The sequence below is a fragment of the Rhipicephalus microplus genome, chromosome 7 (assembly GCF_043290135.1).
Source record: "Rhipicephalus microplus isolate Deutch F79 chromosome 7, USDA_Rmic, whole genome shotgun sequence".
NCBI classification, from domain to species: Eukaryota; Metazoa; Arthropoda; class Arachnida; order Ixodida; family Ixodidae; genus Rhipicephalus; species Rhipicephalus microplus.
Window position 1 is genome coordinate 81,128,771 of NC_134706.1, and position 22,297 is coordinate 81,151,067.

The window sequence follows — 22,297 nt, forward strand, 5'->3', positions numbered from 1 at the left end:
CAGGTGCCACTGCCCTGCATCCCGGCGGGCAACACTCCCAAGCACGGTGGAGCGGGCCACCGCCGACGCGCCCTCATCTCGGACTACGCGCCGTCCACGTCGCCCATGGTGCCCGCTCTCGTGGTCCACTGTATCCAGGAGGTGGAGCGCAGAGGCCTCGACTGTGTGGGCATCTACCGGTTGGTAAACATTCTTGCGTACGCAGGATGACGTTCAGTGTTGCCACTTTTAAAAGGCAAGCATTACGCTAGCGTGGATTGTTGCATTACCATTCTAGAAACGTCGTAGCACCTGTTTTGTGCCAAGAAAATGCTTAATTAAGTAGTAAACAGAAACAAACAAGGTTGTGGTTACCCTTTGCAGCGACATCTAGTGTGTTTGCCTCTACCGTATAAGGCGCAAAGATGCCACCTGCTCCTGGTGTCCGTGATTTACGCCTCTGATCAAGTTAGCACTTGACTCCTAGGCCAGCGTTCAATAAACATCTCTACACTTAGTTTAAGATCTTGTTTAAGATGGTCCTGGCACATCTAGTACATTCCAAATCTCTCACCCCCTGAGAGAAGTACAAGAAAATTTATGACGCTGCATATACCATTGGTGTAGCCTCGCCGTGGTGGTCTAGTGGTTAAGGTACTCGGCTAAGGTACTCGCGCAGGTCGCGGAATGTAATCCCGGCTGCGGCGGCTGCATTTCTGATGGAAGCGGAAATGTTGTAGGCCCGTGTGCTCAAATTTGGGTGCGCGTTTAAGAACCCCAGGTGGTCGAAATTTCCGGAGCCCTCCACTACGGCGTCTCTCATAATCGTATGGTGGTTTTGGGACGTTATACCCCACATATCAATCAATCAATCAATACCATTGGTGTACTTTACTTTAACACAGCTCGTGCCGTGTTTCATTTGCATGATACTCGTCGCACCTCCATAAGTAACATCTATTTGTAGATGTGGAATTTTCTTTTGCTTGCAGTTTAAGTGAGATCGGAGAGCAAGCAAAACTAGCACAGCTCTAAATCATGGTGCTCTTAAAATGCAAATAAGTAGGCAGTGCAGTGTTGCATGAAAATGAACAATTCGTTCAGGACGTTTGCGAAATTGTGGGGTACCGCATGCCTGTCTTTCTAGATGCACTGTTGCAGGATGCATTATTTGTGAGAAAATCCGTTTTCAAGCTGCGTGTAATTAAAGCATAGAACTTGATCTTTAGAGACAAATTGTTGTAGGTTTTGGTAGCATTTGGGGGGGGGGGGGCTAAGATATTGGAGCATCTCAAGATTACTATAAAAAAATTCAATTTCTTCTGGCGAGCTTGTCTTCTGTTTCATTTAGGTAAAGGGAACCACGAGTAATACAATAATCCTTGTACAAAACATTCTGTTCATTAAAAACTGATTTTAAAGACTTGGACTGTAATAACAGGCATGGTAATGTTTCATCAATTTAAAGAGTGGCACAGATGACCTGATGAGCTGATTAGGATTCTAACGAGACTTTTTCTGTGTAATGTTGATTAGCCTGCATTACAAAGTGGCATCTAACTCTGATCTCTTCATATCCAGGGTGTCTGGTTCGGAGCGCGAAGTGCGTGAGATCAGGGAGCGCTTCCAGCAAGGCAAGGGTGCCCCGAACTTGGTATGTCTGTGTGGTTTTGAAAAGGGCTCTTACAATGTGCCACTATGTAATGCAGACCTACAGTAGGCTCTCATTTAAAAGGAACCTGAAAGGACTACAAAAATGTTCCATTTAGCAAAAGTATTGTTCACAAAGAGACAAATTGGTGCAGACTTCAGGTACGAAACAGAATCATATCTAAGGCAGTCTTTCCATTTAGCCAGTAGTTCCCTTTAACAGATTTGTGTTTATTGATAGTCAACTGTACATTAATTAAAAAATTGAATTCGGTAGAATACAAAATGTATGGCGAAATTTCCCAACACCTAACCAAACGCTTGTTTGACCCCGTTGAAGTGGCTCTACACGTGCTGTGTTTTGGGAAACATGTGGCGCTGATAATTATGCATAATGATACTCTTACATTGAAATCAAAGTTAATTGTGTGCTTGCGTGGTGGTTCTAATAACTTCTATCTCACGGCCCATTATAGCAAGCAATTGTAAATCGTATGACAACTGCATATTCAGTGATATTTTAGTTATGCGTATTGTGAAATCAAGTTATATACTTTGCCATATCATGCTAGCGTTATGTGCTGAGAACGAGTCAAGAGCATAAAATGATGGCTGAATTACACCAACACTCTTGTAATCGCTGCCGTTAAAACACTGTATTCAATTGCGGCATTAAAATGTCGTGAACTGTAATGTAAAGATGCAAGCACCTGGCTCTGAGGATGTTTTGTGTCCAACCTTAGTGGCCAACCCTCTAGTGAGTGCTGGTGGCCTTTTGTCACTTGAAAGTGGCTGGGGAATGGCGATTTTCTGTTGCTCTCTTCTAAATTGTATGATCATTTATGGTTGCATCAACACATTGTTTGATTCGAAGGGCTGGTAATGTGTACAGTATCGTATCGTACGCGAGCCTCTGTCTGATTCTTTATGCAAATGTTGAGCTAGATTGGCTAACCATTGTGAATACAGTAGCAATAATGAACTTGGATTTTAGGGGCGGTCTGGATTGCTAGTGCCCTTGGTATCTCGGCGAGTATCAGTGTTGTTTCAACGCGAAGGGGCTATGTGAAAAGAGCACTTCTCCATAAAGTGGTCGTATTTGCTCAAACCAGCGTTTTGCAGGAGTTCCGCGATATCGGATCCAAGAGAGTTGGCTGCCAGCCTTACTTCTTATATCATCACAATTTTTTTCTATCGCATTCGTTGCATTGCATTCAACGCGCTGTCATGTTGCCAGAACTAATCGGCTCATCGTGAAAGCTACCAGCCTGCGAACTCGAGAAGGAAGACGGAAGCGCGTTAAGAGTCGAGCTCCAAAGATCCGTAGTCACCATGGTCTCGGAGAGTCTCCATGAGCGCCTAGTCTGACATCCCCTTGGTGGTGACAATTTGGTTGTACAAAATTAAGAAAAGTCACAGTTTGGCTGCAAGGGCGAAGCAATGAATGCGATAGCAACAACTTGGAATGTAACCCTGAGAACGGCAAGCAGATCGAAACGTGCAACGCGCTGCTCACACACAAATGACGCACGAAAACAACATACACAAGACGAGAGCGAACTAACAACGTTTACCACTTGACGCGCTGTTTAAACAAAATAGAGGCACGAAACGTAATCACAGGTACTTATATGAGTGCAAACTAACAAGTGCCTTGGTTGTTTACTTCACTGAGTTTGAAAAGTGCACTGTTTTCGCAAGCGGCACTTGTCCTGCGAGCGAAATGATCTTTGTGCGCCCGGCAACTGACATGCGATCATTCCTGTCAAAATTGAAGGTGGGCGATGCTCCCCACTGAAGGATAAGCGCGGGCGCACAAGCATGTACCCCCCCCCCCCCCCATTCGCGGGGCAAAGTACCCGAGGGAGAGGAAGTTTTAATATATATAGATAAGTATACATATGCGGTAAATGGCCGCAGCGTCGGCAAAAAACCAGCCGAGACCGTCCATGTAATTGATATCATAATAAAAGGAAACAAAGCAAAGATGTCATCGGGGGCCACACTATGCATGCGCACACATCATCGAAAATGAAAAGCAAATGACACGGATACCGCGGAAAACTATTCGTAAAGCAAGTACTGCTGACTGGGCGAGTTTGTGCATGATAGAATGATATTGCTTTAGCGCAGCTCAGTTTAAGCGGGAAGAAAAGATGCTATGCAGTAAAGTAGGGAAAAGCACACTCACGAGTTTTTTTTCCCTTTTTTACTGCATAGCATCTTTTCTTCGCGCTCAAAGTGAGCTGCGCTAAAGCAATATCAGTTTATCATTCAGTAAAGCGCCCTCTATATGCAGTGCAACCCACATATGTGACGCTAACTAAAAGCGTGGCACTGCTAACACGCAAAAATATTTTTGTTGTTAGTTTGGAGTGAGGGGGAGGGGGCACACCCGCGCCAGCGACAACGGGAACGGCGGCAATGAGGCTCGTGGGGTGAAGGCCCGCCTCACACTCACCCGTGCGCAACAATGAATGCTCGCTCTCGCCTGGTGCACCGTGCACGTCGCTTTGCGCTTCGTCGTCAGCGGGTGGGGCAGCCGTGGAAGATGCATGCTCATGCCAAAATGTGGAGCAGAATTCCTAGATTGTGCTTGGGGAAAATTCGTTATAACAAGGTTGTCCCCCGCTGTTACTTTTTTACATAGAGGTCGCAAATACATGTGCTTCTATGGAGAAATGGCGGGGGATAGAAAAACTTTGTTATACCGAAGGATTTGTTGTATGGAGGTTCGTTATAAGCAGGTTTAGCTGTATGTGAAACAAACGAGATGCACATTTTATTGTGCTACATCCAGACAGAAATCATTCAATATGCACAGCCAAGTGCAAAAATTTTAACAGCAGCACTGAATTTCGTAAAGTGTAAACGTCCTCGCGACATTGCTGTGCAGCCCGAAGGTTGTGTGGGAATAGTGGTTTTCACGTGGGAGGTATGATAGCATTCATCCTTTCAGCAAAGAGTAGAGAGACGTGGGCTGTTCCTCTGTTTCTCGGAGCACTAGCTCGATGAGCTTTTGTTCTTGGTTGTACACACTATCCCATTTCAAAATCAGCAAAGACTAGTAAGCTTTATTAGTGCATGTGCTAGCGAATAAATGGTTAGCTGGCAACCGGTGGCATAGCCAGCAAGATAGTTGAGGGGGGGGGGGCTTGAACCTCCCCGAGAAACTTTACATTTTGTACGTGTTGATATACATGCATACATGCTCAAACGAATTCAAAGGGTTTGAATTTTTTCTACCCCCTCACCCGGAGATTCCTAGAAAAAATTTCTGGCTCCAGAAATTGCTTGCTGTGTGTACACAAAGTGTTTTCCTTATGTTTTGGCAGAAAGCTTGTGGTCCGTGGTTTGCCTGTTTTATCATTAAATAGAATATGAAGGGACTGGGAGATATGTTCCATGTAATAGGAGTTTTATTTACTGAGAAATGAAGAAGGGTGCAGAATACAGGTGTGAAACCAATCTTGTCCAAATGCACTTGTTTCATTGAAGCAGCAGTTCTGTTTAAGGGGTTTCCATTTACTGAGAGTCTACTGTATGTGCTTGTTTCACTCCATGCTTCGGGACAATGGTGGTGCCAGGATTTTTTTTTTTTACTGGGCGGACACTCGCCACAAGCAACTAACTACCTATGAGAATAGGTTTCAGGGGCGGCTCGAGGTGGTGGGCAACGTAAAAGGCCAGTAAACAGGCATCGACTGTTTCTTTTTTACACCGCCGCAAACAAGCTCGCCAAGTCGTACAGTAGACCACGGTGATCACATTATCCGGATATCTTAGCGCTGCCCACCACGCAGACCTTCCATTTTTAAAAATGATTCCCGAGCCTGACCAATCCCTCTCGTATGTGCTGTGACAAAATCTTGCCCATGGGCAACTCTACATACCACTGTGCTCATCGATTGGTCTAAACCAGGTCTCGACGAACAGTCGTCAGTTTAACGTCAGTTCCAATCCCCACCCACTGCTACAAAACTGCACCTTGTATTTTGGCCCTGCATGAAAACTGTTTCGGCCACGCAGTTGTTGCGCGTATATCCCTTGCACATCGTAGCACCTGCACGCACTGTACCTGCACCACGGGTCATCGTCGCCCTCAGCTGTGCGTCGACAAGGCGCGTTACCTTAGAGATTGATATCCTGCACGACCCTTTCAAGGCGCGCATGTGACAATGTGAATAGCAGTAAACAGTACACAAGTAACGCAACCAGGATGTACAGCAAACGGAAGTGCATTGCGACTGACTGAGCTTGCCGATGACTTCGATTGTCGACGTTGTGTCATGTTGCTGAAGTGGGTGGTGTCACGACGGCAGGTTCCTATCTTGTGGTGGAAAAGGGTGGCAAGGCCATGTGAGAATTCGAAACGTGCTAAAAGTGTTGTTATAACTCTTTTTTACCTTTCTTATTACAACACGTACTTCCGAAATTCTTGCGGCAGCATGTTCATATAGCAAAAGTGGACTTATTTTAATTCATTGCGATTTTCGGACCTCCGGGTTGTTTAGGTAGTCTTTTCAGCATTGCATTGTACTGTGTGCTCCTTGGGTGGGGATGATGCAAAGGGAGAGTGGGCATCCCCTGATGTCCCGTCTGGTGCCACCCCTGCCTCGGGAGCAACATTTACTATTCAGTTTCTTATTGCATGGATTTATTTGGATAACTAGCTGTTTGTCAGTGCTTTTCTTTCTTTTGTTTCAGTCTAAGGCGGACATCTACGCAGTGTGTGGCGTCCTCAAGGACTTCTTGCTCTCGCTCCACGAAAGCCTAGTCACCAAATCGCTGTGGCACGTATTCGTCGCCGCAACAGGTGAGGCCTTGGAGTGAGACTTCGATGGGTCTCATTGGAAATTTCGGCCATACGAGCATACTGGAAGGTGTAAGGTATTATCAGGAATGTGCCACACTTGTGGTATTCGATGCAATGCAGTTCAACAGGATCTTAGTGTCCTTTTAAGTGTGGCCGCTATTGCAATGATATCGAAAGCACATGATGACAGGTCATTGTACTTGATGGCTTTTGTCGAGTAGCAGTTGCTGTCAACACATCTAGGGCACCACGCTTTTCCTTGCACATTTTCATCCGAAGCCCAATTCATGTATATATATATGTGTGTGTGTGTGTGCGTGTGCGTGTGCGTGTGTGTGTGTGTGTCATCACATAGCTGTGACAGTGCAGAAGCCAGCGGCGAACCTGGTAAAGGCTGAACTCTTCGCTGGGCAGACCTATACTCGGCAAAGGTGATGGCAGCAAGCATGGTTACCACTTCTCTCTGTGATATTTGATGAATAGCATCTACTTTTATACGTTCATCACTGCACATTCCATGGTTATCATTGGTGTCCACATACGTAAGTTACAAAATGTACTCATCGGTATGTGTTGTGTATGCAACATTAGAGAAGATTTCTCTGTACTGAAACTATAGCGCGCACACACGAGAACACAGACGAAAAGAACACAAGTGCCAGCGTACACTAACAACTGATCTTTATTAATAAGAAAACAGAACATATACTTTTTTCAGCACCTTATGATCACAGAACATGAGCGAAATGGCACACTACATTCCTTCACATAAACCAATAAATCCTTCGACATAGACTGTGCAATATCAGGTCTTGTTCAGCAAGTCGATTTCTTTTTCATTCAGTGGTACAGAAGGGTGACTGTCGCACATGTCTTCAAGTGTAGAGATATGCCACGCTTCTGCAATTTCCTTTGTTGTCTGATTAGGGTGAACGTACAGAAAATCGCTAAAGTTTCAGTATGCAGCAAAGCCTACTTGCGTGCCTTTCTGTATTATTAAGGGGGGACGTGGCAAGTAAAACTAATTTTTTTATTAATGTACTGTTTGTGATGAAATTTGGTGTGTGTATGTGGATGATTGTGAGGATTCCAAATATGAAAACCGTTTTCAAATACCTCTTGTACTTTTTGAGTTACAAGCATAATTATACTAATTAATGCTCTTCACACTTAAAGAGATAATTATTGCTAAATGAAATTATTTTTTCATATTATTATGTTCCCAAAGCATCAACTTGTGCAAAGAAGCTATTAGTTGATTTTTCTAGTTCTTGTAACCATAAATAAAATTTTTAAAACATGGATGTTGTTTTGCGCACACATCGCAGTAATTATAAAATGTGTTCTAAAAATTTTAAATGATGAGTAAGAAGAGAGATAAAGCTTTATTGCACTGCTAAAGGCCTCCTGAGCCTAGTGCAAAAAACGGAACGACTCTATCAGTCTTTGTTAGAAAATGACAGATGTTCTAGCGAAGGCACATAGGCGAAAATCAAGAGTTGAGAAAACTGACTTTGAAAGTTCACTCTTGTTTGGAAGTTCACAACATGCCTAAAACACTCAGAATCCTCCTGGGCAGTAATCCTGAGATGCTGTGGCCTTGGCCTCTGTAGAGCGCAACCCAGTTTTGCGCTTCTTTGTCGTGGAAAAATGCGCCTTTTGAGCCCTCTTTACCCTTTTGGCATCCTTTTCGGCTGCTCGCCGCAAAGAGCAGTCTCCTGGATTGAAGCCCAGTTGAGCAGTGATCTCTTGCAGCGCACTCTTGCAGCCACCATTGAAACGGCAGACTGCATCTGCAACTGCACTTTCCACACTTCGAAGGGAGGCGAACTGGCTCTTGGACTGGAGTGACCAAATGAGGCTGTTCATACTCTCCACAGCGTTCTGGGTTTTTCCCTGCGCACACCTTTCAAGGAGCTCTTTGTTCGAGAGGCGCTTGTAGATTGGCAGCAGTGCCACTCGCACGTGAGGGGGCAGTTTATGTTTGTGAGGCGGCAGCGGCTCTCCCTTGGCCAATGCCTGATTGTGCGGGCACCAGGAGTCAGTCCCACTTGGGCACAGGTTGTGGTGTGGATCCTGGTCTGTGGATGTTACATGGTAATAAGTGGCCATGATGGCCCTCTCCATGCCAGGAACATCGTTGGGGTGGCTCTTAATGGCCCAGCCATAATAATTCGTCAACTTCTTTATCAGGCCCTGCGTCAGCTGGCCTTTGCCACCCATGCTCAGTCCTCGGCCTTTGGATTTGTGCTCATTAAGAAGGTTGCGCAAGGAAGTGCCCATTCTTTTTTTCACATGGTTCACACACTCCTGTTTCTTAATCACCATGTAGCCATACACCTTGTCTTGCGTGAGGGCAAGGTACGTACGGCTGTCACCGTCGCAGAGCACATTGATGTATCGAAGCTTGTACTTGGTAAACGATCTTTCAAACATGATCCTAGCTGCGTCTACTTCCATTTGGCCTGCATTAGCATCGGTGTTCTTTTGGCACTGTGGCTTGTGTTTCTCAAGCCACTCCTCATAGTTGTCGTCACCAGGCTTGGGGCCAACAGCACAGCCTTGGCAGTAGTTGGACAGGACACAGTGGTCCAAGACCAAGCCTGTGTACAGCTCGATTACACAGCCCACGCCAATATGACTTCTGTGCCCCCTCGTCATCCACGTGCCGTCGTAAATGACGTCAATGTTGCCTGGCACTCCTCCTAGGTCCTTGTAAATGTCATGCACCTTCTGTGCACTTTCTGCTTCAATGCGGTGGCAGCTGATGTGGTGGCAGGGTGGCTGTACTTCCTTTGCAGTCTCTGGTAGGACTTGTGGTGCAGTGCTCGATGCGAAATGTCCATCGCAGAAAAAATGTCATTTATGGCAGATTGTTTTCTGCCAACTGACTGCACAGCCCTCAAAGCACGCACGTTTACCTCAAAGGGGTTCGTTTTTTGTTGCCCGGAACACCTCGGGGACGACCACGCACTGTTCACTCTGCCACAATTGTCACAAAAAAGTTCCATCCTCGCTGCGAGTCCAAGGCAGTGCGTAGTCTCGAGGCGTATCGACCCTTCGTCACACTTGTTGCACTTTACTGACGAAAGCAGACCGTTCAGCATCTTCTTATTTACAATGAAGAATGTGGAGTCCTTACCGCAGTCATTTTCGTCGCAGCCTTCGTTCAGAAGCTCGAGCTTCCGCTTTGAAGCGGACTTCGATGCTACGGCATCCAAAACATCCCGCCTTGTCTGTGCCCGCTGCGCGATTTCTTCACTGCTCGGAATCTGGGCCGAAACTCGCGATAGAATGTTCGACGCGCGCACGCCCGGAGTTGCAACGGCTGCCGACGCGGTGCCACCGCAAGCGGGTTTGCGAGAGCGTCCATCACGGTCGACGGCATCCGGCGGTCTGACATACGACGATGTGGCACCTTCCACACTCTCGGCCTCACAACAATCAGCGAAGGGTCTGAGTAGAGGCTCCGTGACGCTTGAAGAGCATGCTCCGTCCGGAACTGCGACTGGGACGGCAGCCGCAGTCGTCTGCCCTTTGTTCCAAGCTTTCCGACGCTTGCCGTACTTGTGGACGCTCCGGAACTTTCTTTTGCGGCAACATAGCACCGCAGTATGAGCAAGCACTCAGAAGAGACCACCGATGTAAACAAAGCTTGGTAAAAAAAAGCACGCGAACTATCACAAAAACAGCAAACTGGCAAAAAACGAAGCGCACGCCGGATGATTCTCGACACGGCGGCCGCAGATGCGCTCGCGCTTCCAAGGTTGCCAAGGTGCGCGGCGCAGCTTTGACCAGTAAGAGGTCGCGCCTGCTACCACGTGACCCGCGCAGCCAATTGCCGTTCTTCGTTTTCGTTTTTTTACTTGCTCCTCGCGCTTTTATTTTCACTCGGCGAAATACGAGACCGCGACCATCAGGAAGCCGGCTTTCTCCTCTTTCCAAAGCTACCAAAATGGCGGCCCACGGTCAACAACTTGGCGCGTTTGTGCGGCGTGAACAACACCGTTTCAGGGGCTTTTTTTTCGCACTTTTCGGCGACTAGCCTCGGCAAAAACACTATTTGCGGGATTTGTAGCGCACGTTTCGCTGTAATATTTTAGAACAAGGAAGTTGAAGGTCTGAAGATTACGAAAAAAAATAAATCAGAAAATCGCATATTTTGACCAAAATCGGCACTTTACTTGCCGCGCCCCCCCTTAAAGATTTCTCTACATTGAAGCATGGCCTGCCCAGAGTGATAATTTTTACATCTTGAAGCTTTGTTGACAAATAAGTGCCAGGCGTATCGGGGTTTCGTGATCCTTACAAAGTCTGTTTTTGGACGCTTAACAACCACGTTATGTCCACACATCACTACTCGCTCTCGTCTCCATAAGTTTATTACTGTAGTGATGTTCATTGCAGTGGTACAGTGGTTACCTTACGGTACTCCACCGCTGACCTGAAAGTCCCAGGTAAGATCCTAGCTGGGGTGGTCTCGCATCGATGGAGATGAAATGCTAGAGGTCCGTGTACAGTGCAGTGTCCATGCTCATTAAAGAACGCCAGACGAGCGAAATTACCGCAGCACTCCCCTGCAGTGTGCCTCATAATCATGTTGTGGTTTTGGTGCATAAAAGCACTGATATTACTAACTCACTTAAAGAAAAAAAAAAAGAAAAAAAAAACTTGGTCAGAATCGTCAAAACGAATTTTTTGCTCACTTTGTGGAGCTTTTTTTTATGCAAATGAGTTCTAAGTAATCCCGCAAAGGGGTGGAACGGGTTATGAAAAAGAATATTGACAATCGTTTGTTTGTAGCGCGAAGCCGCTACGAAATTCTCTCAAATTTCTTGGAAATAAAAGCTTCTTAGTTGCCGAAAAATTCGACCTGTCCCAGGGTTTCAACCTGGGACCAATGCCTATCCGGAGTTTTCGCTCTACCAATACACGTAACCAGAAAGCTAGTAGTTGGCGGCACGGGGGCGAATTCATCGACAACCTGAAGAGCATCGATTTAAGTAGGGATGCGAATGAGTTCATAACCCCTTCCAATGGATTTTCTCGTGGCTTCGGGTTACAATCGGGTAATTGTCGATTTCCCCTTTCATAGCTTTTTTTGTGAAAGAACTGTACCATTATTTCAATAAAATAACATTTTTTTTATTTTTCTAATTGCATGAAAGGATGCCGCGTCTGTGGTATCGGAGCCTGCAATGCAGAGAAAGAAGAGAGAGAGAGACAGGAGGAGGAATAAACTCTAGTGAAAAAACATGGACAACGGGGATGCCATCTGGCATCAAAAAACAGTCGATATAGTCATTGGTACTACATGCGACCACATTTTGTTGGCGACGAGTATAGCAGTCGTCAGTCATGAAAGGTTTACTAGTTTCGATACAGTGACTAAGCGGGCGCATTGGTGACTGAGCGGGCGCATTGGCACATATCCGTTTCAAAGAGCGCATAAACAAGACAGAAGAGACCACACAACACAGGTGCTGTGTCTCTGTTGTGTCCCATTTCTGCACCATTTGGAATAACTACAGGTTAATACTTGTAGTTTACTATATACTCTGTGCCATGCGTAGCTGTAAATGCTACAGAAACTGGCAAGCCACGTTTCTTCAGCTGCTTGAGTAGCGAAATTTGGAGTGGTAAAAGAATTCGAATAGTAAAGTCGGAGTGCAAATCGAAACAAATAGTTTCTGAAATAATTTCTGCATATTTCTCTAATACTTCGCAGCCACATTACAGAGAGAAAGTTGCCTAAGCGCTATATTTTGTGCTTCTGTAAGTTATTGTAATAGCAACAATGATGATGTATTAACATGTCACTGCTACTCTGATTAGAGTGAAAGCTGGGCCAATAAAGCTGTACAGTCTGGTATTTATACTTTATAGTTTCGACATTATGCGTAATAATAAATTATATCTTGTGGCTGTGATTATGTTGATATCTTTTATAATTTGTTAGTATTCGTCTATTTTTAATTAGGAACATTGGGACACTTGGGGTCTTGCTCTGCTCGTAGAAGTACTTATCCCAGAACACAGTGACACATGCGGAGTTATACGTTTTGTTGACCGAACTTCTGGTGTAGCTTCCACAGCATTGAGTGCTGGCTACGGATCGAAGTGTAGCTTCCTTTTGCCACGTGTGGCCATTGTGACAACATGGAGAATGATCATTATTGCACCCTGAATGCTACCCCAAACCTTTTTTATTTGCCTTAGTGGCTACAGTGCTCGGCTGCTGATCCGGAAGTTTCGGGGTTCAGTCTTGGCCGCGGCAGCCACATTTCGATGGAAGCGAAGTGGTTCAGGCCCCCATACTTGTGCGATGTCGGTGCATGTTAAAGGACCCTAGGTGGTCCGAATTCCCGGAGCCCTCCACTACGGCGTCTCATAATTTCGGGATGTCATACCCCATATATTTGAATCATTAACCTTTCTTTTTATCGGTTCTCTCGCCCGCGCAGAGCTGGAGCACGAGGACCGGGTGTGGTCCATGTGGCAGGCGGTGATGCAGCTTCCTCCGCCCAATCGGGACACCCTGGCCGCTCTGGTGGTGCACCTGCAAACGGTGGCCGCTCACCCCGAGACCAAGATGCCCCTGACTAACCTAGCGCGCATCTTTGCACCCACCGTGGTCGGGTGCTCGGTCAATGACACGGCCTCAGTGCCCAACCTCCTTCTCGAGATGGAGCAGCAAAACAAGGTACGGGAAAAAACGTATTGTGCGCATTGAATGCGCACGCCTTCAAACTTTGTAGTTCACCTGGGATACTCCCAAATTCGGAGCAATCCCTCCGATTGTACTGGTACAATTATGAGCCTCTCAAGAAAGTGCTAGCACCGCCATAAAAAGAAAAAAGTCTTGAAGGTTCTGCTTTGTGTTCCCTTAGGGTGACCCGAATGCAAAAGCTATTGTCCTTTCGGTAGGCGACTATGGTTGTGCACTTTACCCCATTCCAAACTCATCCCCATACATGATATAGAGAGGGGGCACTGGGGAAAACTTTTCTTCCCCCTGAAGAGGAACCCTATGCACGGGACTGAGCTGATCCAGCTGATAAGTAGACAAAGAGAGTAACCGGCTAGGGAGTTGACCAGCTATGGTACACCAGTTTCAGAATGCACAGTACAATAGCACGTAGAGAGTTATCTCTGTTGGAAATTTTGTTAGAAATAAAAAAAAGTAAGCTGACACAGAGGTTTTTATACTAGATTATGTTTTTGTAATAGTTTAAAAAGCACCCAATCAAGTATTTATATGGTGCGCAACATAGAGTCAGCCATATTTCACGGATGCGCGAAGCCCCACGAAACTTTTGCCTGCTCTGCCCTTCCTTGGATAGGAACTCTCTAGTCATGCATGCCCCCCCCCCCTCTAAAAGAAAAAAAGCGGCCACCACCCTAGCATGGTTTCGTTCGCACAAGTAGCACTATTTTTATTTATTTATTTATCATTGTACCCACAGCGCCCAAGGGCATTACAGTGGGATGGGGGGAGAGAATACAAAATTTCAACTGCAACGGGTTATTGAACAAGCAGGAGTTGACTCGGCGAAGGGGAGCTTTATTTAGCGCAAGGGCTAACTAAACGCAAGCCTGCGATCACAGCAAGTCTTCTTCCTTTTTTATCCTCGAGCTCCATGCCCACTGCCCTCGTTACAATCACCCCCGGCCGATGAGGGAGCCATCCTGGCGACCTAAGGACAGGTGTACACAGAAGGGTCATGGTATGGCTTGAGCCGAGAGATGTGTACGATTTCTTTTCCCCGACGGCGCTTGTCCAGAGATGCATCCAGCGGCTCGACAAGGTAGTTGACAGGGGATGTTTGGCGTACAACTCGATAAGGGCCATGGTACCTGGACGAAAGCTCGTGGGAGAGTCCTGGAGTAGTAGAAAGAATCCATAACCACACCAGTGAGTTCGAAGCAAAGCTCATATGCGTGGTTGACGCGTCGTGGCGATGTTTTTGGCGCATCTGGTCATGTGACGTGAACGCACGAGCAAGCTTCCGACATTCTTCAGCGTGTGCTGCTGCTCGAGCAACGGTAGTCATCTCTGAAGGGTCCGGTCAATAAGGAAGAATGGTATCCATTGTTGATGATGGCTCGCGTCCATAAAGAAGGAGAAAAGATGAAAATCTAGTGGTGCTTTGCGTTGCAGTGTTGTAAGCATATGTCACAAAAGGGAGTATGCTATCCCAATTTGACTGGTCGGATGAAGCGTACTTGGCCAGCATATCCCCAAGTGTACAATTGAAACGCTCTGTCATCCCATTAGTTTGCGGGTGATAGGCTGTGGTAGTGCGGTGTATGATGCGACACTCGCTCAACAACGCTTTGATGGCATCGGAGAGAAAAACGCGGCCACGGTCGCTTAGTAACTCCCGAGGTGCTCCATGCCTTAAAACCAGGTTTTGCAATATAAAACACGCAACGTCTTTTGTGGTAGCAGAAGATAACGCAGCTGTTTCAGCGTACCGTGTTAGGTGGTCGATAGCGACAATGACCCAGCGGTTGCTACTCGAAGTATAGGAAAGCGGACCGTAAAGGTCGATTCCGACACGATCGAAAGCTCGTGCTGGACATGGCAACGGCTGCAAGGGACCTGTGGCATGTTGAGTGGGCATTTTGCGTCGCTGGCACGTAAGGCAAAACCTTACGTAACGGCGAACGAAACTGTACATACCACGCCAGTAGTACCGCAGCTGCAAGCGGGTGTATGTTTTTAACACACCAGCGTGGCCACATTGCGGATCATCGTGGAACGTGGCACAGATGTCAGAGCGCAGATGTCGGGGGATGACGAGCAACCACTTACGGCCGATCGAGCTGTAGTTTCGGCGGTAAAGCAGGTTATTCCGAATAGCGAAGTGTCCTGCTTGACGGCGAAGCGTCCTGGAAACTGGAGCAGGCGTCCGGTTTGAGAGAAAGTCTAAAAGAGAAAAAATCCAAGCATCTTTGCGTTGCTCGGAAGGCATGTCCGAAATGCTGATGGCCAAGGCAGCGCTGGTGGAGATAGGCGAGCCGACAGGCTCTGAAGCCAATGGCGAACGTGACAGGGCATCGGCGTCGGAATGCTTCCGGCCAGAACGGTAGATAACACGGATATCGAACTCCTGTAACCGCAATGCCCAACGAGCGAGCCGACCATTAGGATCTTTTAGTGAAGATAACCAGCAAAGCGTATGGTGGTCTGTTACAATATCAAACGGACGTCCATATAAATAAGGCCGAAATTTTCCGATTGCCCAAATAATGGCGAGGCACTCCTTTTCAGTTACACTGTAATTCTTCTCGGCTTTACTGAGGGTGCGGCTGGCATAGGCAACGACGTACTCGTCAAAGCCCTCCTTGCGTTGGGCCAGTATGGCCCCTAGCCCGACACCACTAGCGTCCGTATGAAGCTCCGTTGGAGCAGACGGATCGAAATGTCGGAGTATGGGAGGCGTGGTGAGGAGCCGTCGGAGTTCCTGAAATGCATCATCACACGCCTGCGACCACGCTGACAAATCAGAACTTCGGGCAAGAAAATTGGTCAAGGGGGCGATAATGGAGGCGAAATTGCGGACGTAGCGCCGGAAGTAAGAACATAGGCCGATGAAGCTTCGAAGCTCTTTGATGGTGGTTGGCTTTGGGAACGCCGCGACTGCATTAAGTTTCGTAGGGTCCGGGAGAATGCCGTCCTTAGAAACCACATGGCCGAGAATTACAAGTTTGCGAGCGCCGAAGTGGCATTTCTTCAAGTTAAGTTGAAGTCTCGCCATGGAAAGGCACGTAAGAACTTGCTCGAGGCGGCTCAGGTGGGTCGCAAAGTCGCTTGAAAATACCACAATGTCATCCAAATAACAGAGGCACGTTTTCCATTTCAGACCTAGCAAGACGGTATCCATCATCCTTTCGAAAGTGGCAGGCGCATTGCAGGGGCCAAAGGGCATAACGGTGAATTCATATAGTCCATCCGGTGTTACAAAGGCTGTCTTCGGGCGGTCACCCTCTGCCATGGGCACCTGCCAGTAGCCCGAGCGTAAATCTAAAGAGGAAAAGAACTCTGCTCCTTGTAGGCAGTCCAAAGCATCATCGATGCGCGGCAGAGGGTATACGTCTTTGCGCGTTATCTTGTTGAGTCGGCGGTAGTCAACGCAGAACCGGATGGATCAGTCTTTTTTCTTGACGAGAACAACCGGTGAAGCCCAGGGATTGTTGGAGGGCTCGATGATGCCACGTTTCAACATGTCGTCCACTTGTTCGTCGATGACACGGCGTTCAGCAGATGACACACGGTACGAACGCTGCCTTAGCGGGGCTTGTTGACCGGTGTCAATACGGTGAACGACCGTAGAGGATCGGCTTAAGCCTGACTGGTCACGATCGAATGAAGAACGAAAGCGGAGAAGAAGATTTATAATCTCTTCGCGCTGAGTTGGTGCGAGCTCAGAGTCGATGGCATCCGAGAATACGTCCAGAGCATCATTAGGCACGTTGGTAGGAGTGACAGCACAAATTGGGAGCGAAACCGTAGAATCGGGTATAGTAGCCGGAAGAATGCACTCATAAGGTTCGTAGCTTCCCAGGCATTCTCCACGTCGTAGGGATGACGGGCTGTCCGAGGGATTGCACACATAAATGGCAGCGTGACCATTGCGAAAAATGACGACGGCAAACGGAAGCATGATATTTCGACGGCACGCAGATGGGACCGATGGCATAAACAACACAGGCGATTTCGGAGGGGAGGCACACGACACCGAGACAACAACAGCTGAGAAAGGCGCAATGTCAACGTCAGAAGCAGCAAACACTCTACACGAAGCACCATCGTCGGGGTCATAGCAAGGATAACGTCATGCGAAGAACGGAATAAAACTACAAATGTGAAGACGTACATCGCACCTTGAATGACGACTCGTGCAGTGCACAAAGCTGAAGGCTGAATATGATAGGACGTAGCTGTCTGCAAAGATAGGTCGGTAAGTTGTGTGGTCACTTTCTTCAAGTTTCGGCACAGTTTCTCACTAATTACAGATACGGCAGCTCCAGTGTCAACAAATCCGTGCACCTTAATGCCATCAATATAGAGTTCAATTTTGTTCGGGGGACAGCAGTTAGGTCTTGAAATTTTTGCTGCCAACGCAGTTCTTGCCTCCGGAACTGCGCCCGTCAGTTTTCCCCTCGCGGTGGGATGTTGCGACGTAACATCGGAGAAATAGATCGACGACGAGGAGAAGGTGAACAGCTTGCACCGGATGGTCGGCGACCGGGACGTACGTCTAGAGGTGGATCGGCAGGAACGGGATATCGCGGCTGAGTGGGCATGGTGGGCATGTAATGTGAGGCCCCTGCAATGTCATGAGAAGGGAAGCTGCGACGACGGCAGTGACGAGCTGCGTGGCCTGGGATGCCACATGAAAAACATATCGGCCGATTATCCGGAGTGCGCCATTGGCTAACGATAGGGGCACTGTTCGCTGAATAAGGTACCGTAAATGGTCGTGCAGGCGGCGGCGTCATATAAACGTTCTGACCTGTTTCATATACAGCAGGAGACGGGACGGTCAGCGAGCGGGAAGGTGACGTCGACGAATAAACGTGGCGAGTAGCTTCGTAGATGGCCGGAGACGCTGGCGCACGTGGCCGAGCAACTGCGGCTGCATACGTTAGTGGTGCGGTAACAGTTGGTGGAGCCTGAGCTGGTGGCAATGCTTTGGCAACTTGCGATTGAATGACCTGGCGAAGCAAAGGCGACAAGGGTGCCATCGGCTCAGTAGTTCTTGTGATTATAGATAGCTGCCGGGTGACCTCCTCGCGTATGAATTGCTTTATGACTGGCATTAACGCAGAGTGGTCGGCGGTGTCATGGCGATAGTCGAGGGTTGAGATGCCCGCGGTGTCTTGAGCAGCGCAACGTGTAGAAGCGCGCTGCCTACGCAGCTCGTCATAGCTTTGGCAGAGCTGAATCACCTCGGCGACCGTCTGGGGACTCTTCGCAGCCAGCATTTGGAATGCGCCGTCGTCGATTCCTTTCATGATGTTCTTGATCTTGCCTGCCTCGTCCAGAGTCGAATCGACGAGCTTACAGAGAAATAGCACATCTTCGATGTAGCTCGTGAAAGTTTCATCTGCTCTCTGTACTCTGCCCCGCAAGTGCTGTTCAGCACGAAGGCGGCGGACAGCAGGACGGCCAAAGACTTCTGCGAGGGTTTTCCCCAATTCCGACCAGGTACTGAAATCCCTTTGATGATTTCTGTACCATAGTTTTGCCACGTCGGTCAGGTAAAAACTCACATTTGTGAGCTTATCGGCTGCGTTCCACTTATTGACGGCGCTCACCAGTTCATACTCGGCAATCCAGTTGTCCACATCTTGGTCCTCTGTGCCACCAAATATGGGGGGGTCGCGCTGCCGGAGAGCGCCAGCGCAGAAGACAGGCACAGGTGCGAGATCTGGAGTAGCAGCATGAGATGGCCCCGGATCAGTCATTGTAGGAGGTCGTTGGAGTGTGCGGCTGCGAAGTTCCAGGTTGAGGACCAGATGTACCCAGCACTTCCACCACTTGCAACGGGTTGTTGAACAAGCAGGAGTTGACTCGGCGAAGGGGAGCTTTATTTAGCGCAAGGGCTAACTGAACGCAAGCCTGCGATCACAGAAAGTCTTCTTTCTTTTTTGTCCTCGAGCTCCATGCCCACTGCCCTCGTTACACAACACAGAATACAGATACTCACACTTCTGCATCACGATAATAACGCATTTTTTTGTCAACTACGTAGTGGCACGCCGGAGTACACAATACAAAGCAGCTTTACAGTACCTTTCCATTATTACACATCCTCGCGAGTACGCTACTCTATACCCTGAAGTAAACTTGAAAATACTTCGTGTAAAGTAACCTCTGCTACTTCAGAAGGCAACCTATTCCACCCCGCTATCGTTCTGGAAAAAAATGACATTTTAAATGCGTCAGCTTATTTCCCTTATCTTCTTGGCATGATCTAGTTGCTGTGAAACGTGGTCCGATTTGCAAAACTATCGCGAGGGGTTAGACATGTTCGGTTATGAAATATGTTGTGAAAAAGTTTCAACCTCAGATATCCTCTTCGCTTGTCTAGAAGTTCCCAATCGAGCTTTTTTTTTTTGCTTTTGAAACACTGAAATTTCTGGTAAAATCAAAGCAGACGAACTGGACAGCCATGTTTTGAGCCCTGTCTAAATTGTACACGTCACTTGCCTTCCACGGATCCCACACAGCACAATCGTAATCTAAGATAGATCAAATGTTAGACGTGTATAGTAGTTAAGTCTTGGCGTCAAGTGGTAACTCACCGGCATTTCTGCGCAGAAAACCTAACACACGTCCTGCTTTACTTGTGACGCGATTGATGTGACGGCTCTAGGAAAGGTCCGGTGTAAAATATACACAGAGATGCTTGTGTTTGCAAACTGTTAGCAGCCTGGTTGAATTAACAGTATAAAATGAGTCATGGGGTGCTTTTTTTCTAGTAAAACACATATGCACTGTTTTTATTTTGCATTAATGAACATACGCCACTTATCACACCATTCAGAAACTGTGTCGAGATCGTTTTGAAGAGTCATCGGCAAATGATTTGATATATGATGAAGTACCTGTACAAATGTCCTTTATGTAGATGAGGAACAATAGCGGACCCAAGACTGACCCTTGAGGCACTCCAGAGGACACATCAACTTCCCGGGATGTCTTATCATTGATAGCAACCTTTCGCCTTCTCAAAATTCAAATACTCGCTTATCCCGTTGACAACCGTATCATTCACTTTATACATTTTAGTTCTTCAATCAATAAAGAGTGGGGTACTACGTCAAAGGCTTTTTTAAAATCTCGGAACAAGCAGTCAACAGAGAAACCCTTATCTAAAGCAGGAGATAAGTTGTGTGTGAATTCAAGTAACTGTGTTGTGCAGTGGAACTTCGATCACACGTACCCCGTTTTCGCGGCATTTCGCATTTTACGATGAGTCGGTTTGGTCCCGGTAAAATCCACATAGAAACAATGTATTAAAAACCATGGTTTAACGATGCAGTTTTACGCTGACCCCGCATCTTACGACAGCTTTCCGTCAAAAAGAAAAAAACCACCTTTACTTGAATCACATGTTGAGCAAATATACACGAGTGCAAAATACAAACTTGTGTACCCCACGGAGGAATACAGGAAAAGTAGAGTCATCTCCGTCGAATGGAAAATTGATTCCCCCGGAAGTTCATGCACTTCTACATATGCCTCAATCGCGTGCATACGTATCTGGGGTCGTTACCTAGTCGAGCTTTGTCCACATGGATTAGGTTCAGCTGACCAAAAAGCTTATATTTTCGCATTTTCGGTCTGTGGAAACATTTCGTGGTCGATGTACGGCTCATCTCCTGCCTCTGTCACATTCGCAGTCATTGGTTTGCGCACGCATAAGGGCACGACGCAGTTGCTTTCGTCATGCAAAAGTACATTCACTTCACGTCGATGTTCATAACAACAGGACACCACTAGTAGCACTTTACGAGGTAACAAATTACAATGCGCACAGCTCAGGCACGCACGAACACGTTGTGCATAAACTCGTTGTCCGTCATCATTATGCGATAGCAATGGCACTGTGTCTGACTCTTCTTATGAGAGGCTCAGAGCAACACGGTTTCGTTCTAACGCGCAGGCAATTTTCGGACTCTATTTATCGGTAGAAAGATGCGCGTTGGATTTTATTGTTTTTAAGGCTGAGCATAAAGATTCGCTCGGACCTCCTTCAGCTAATTATTGCTGTCATTAGCTACCACTGGCAACAATAATTTAATCTACTCTCATCGCAGAGGCAGAAGGTCATGCCGTGGGCTTATTTTGCCAGACTGTGCCCGCTTTTCGGGCAAGGCTGAGTGTCGCAGTCTATTATCTTAGCTTTTCGATTATACGACGCCCTGGTTATACGAGGGTTTTGCGTGTTCCCCTAAAATTTGTATAATTGGGGTTCCACTTACAGGAAAAAGGACTATGAAAGCCGTGTTGCTGAGAATGAAGTAAGGAATACGTGTTCATATGAGTCATAACATTGATAAACAGAACATTTTCAATTATTTGCATGTAACACTAGTGAGTGAAATTGGCCTATATATATAGGTACTTCGCGGCTCACTCTTGCGAACGGGCACTACGTTGGCAAGTTTCCAGCCATCGGGTAATGAAGATTTTTCCAACGACTTAACGAAAATGACGCACAGATATTCAGATACTTTGCACTGGCATAAAGATAGCAATGCAGGTGACAAATCATCAGGCCCTGTGGCTTCAGAGGCATTGATGGATTTGATAAAAGCCTCTATTTCATGCTGATTAATCACAATATCACTCATTTGTTCCACCACCACCTCAGAGGACTCTGCAAAAGTGTCAGTCATGTTATCCCGAGGGGTATACACTGAACTAAAAAATGAGACAAGCACTCAGCTTTTTTGACATCTTTATGGATGGTGGTGTCATTGTTATGAAGGGTTGGAATCGATAAGACGTCCTTGCTGTTTGTCTTAAAAAATTTCCACAGTTCCTTATGGTGCTTCTTTATGTGCAGGTGAAATGTATGAAAGAATTAATCTTTACCTGTTTTTAGAGCTGCTTTCATATCAACAGTATTTTGAAGTTTATCTCTCATACCTAACGAAGGGTTTTTCTTGTAACCAGAGTAAACATGCGCATGTTGCCTGATTCTGTGTTTAACATCACGTGAATACCATGGTTTGCTTTTGCTATGCCTGGCAGCGAGAAACCATGAAGGCACATGCTTTTCGCACAGTTCCAGCATTTTCTTTTTAAATGTTGGCCACAGCTCTTTAACA

The 22,297-nt window shown here is 46.9% G+C and overlaps 1 protein-coding gene across 1 annotated transcript in view; it reads left to right on the forward strand.

Annotated features, from left to right (window-relative positions):
* Positions 1 to 22,297, forward strand: part of LOC119179806 (rac GTPase-activating protein 1) — a 45,651-nt gene that overhangs the window by 17,768 nt on the left and 5,586 nt on the right. The window contains exons 9-12 of the mRNA XM_037430924.2: positions 4 to 179; positions 1,561 to 1,633; positions 6,337 to 6,445; positions 12,910 to 13,148. Of these exons, the coding sequence (XP_037286821.2) occupies positions 4 to 179; positions 1,561 to 1,633; positions 6,337 to 6,445; positions 12,910 to 13,148 (597 nt within the window). The remainder of the gene's footprint in view (positions 1 to 3; positions 180 to 1,560; positions 1,634 to 6,336; positions 6,446 to 12,909; positions 13,149 to 22,297) is intronic.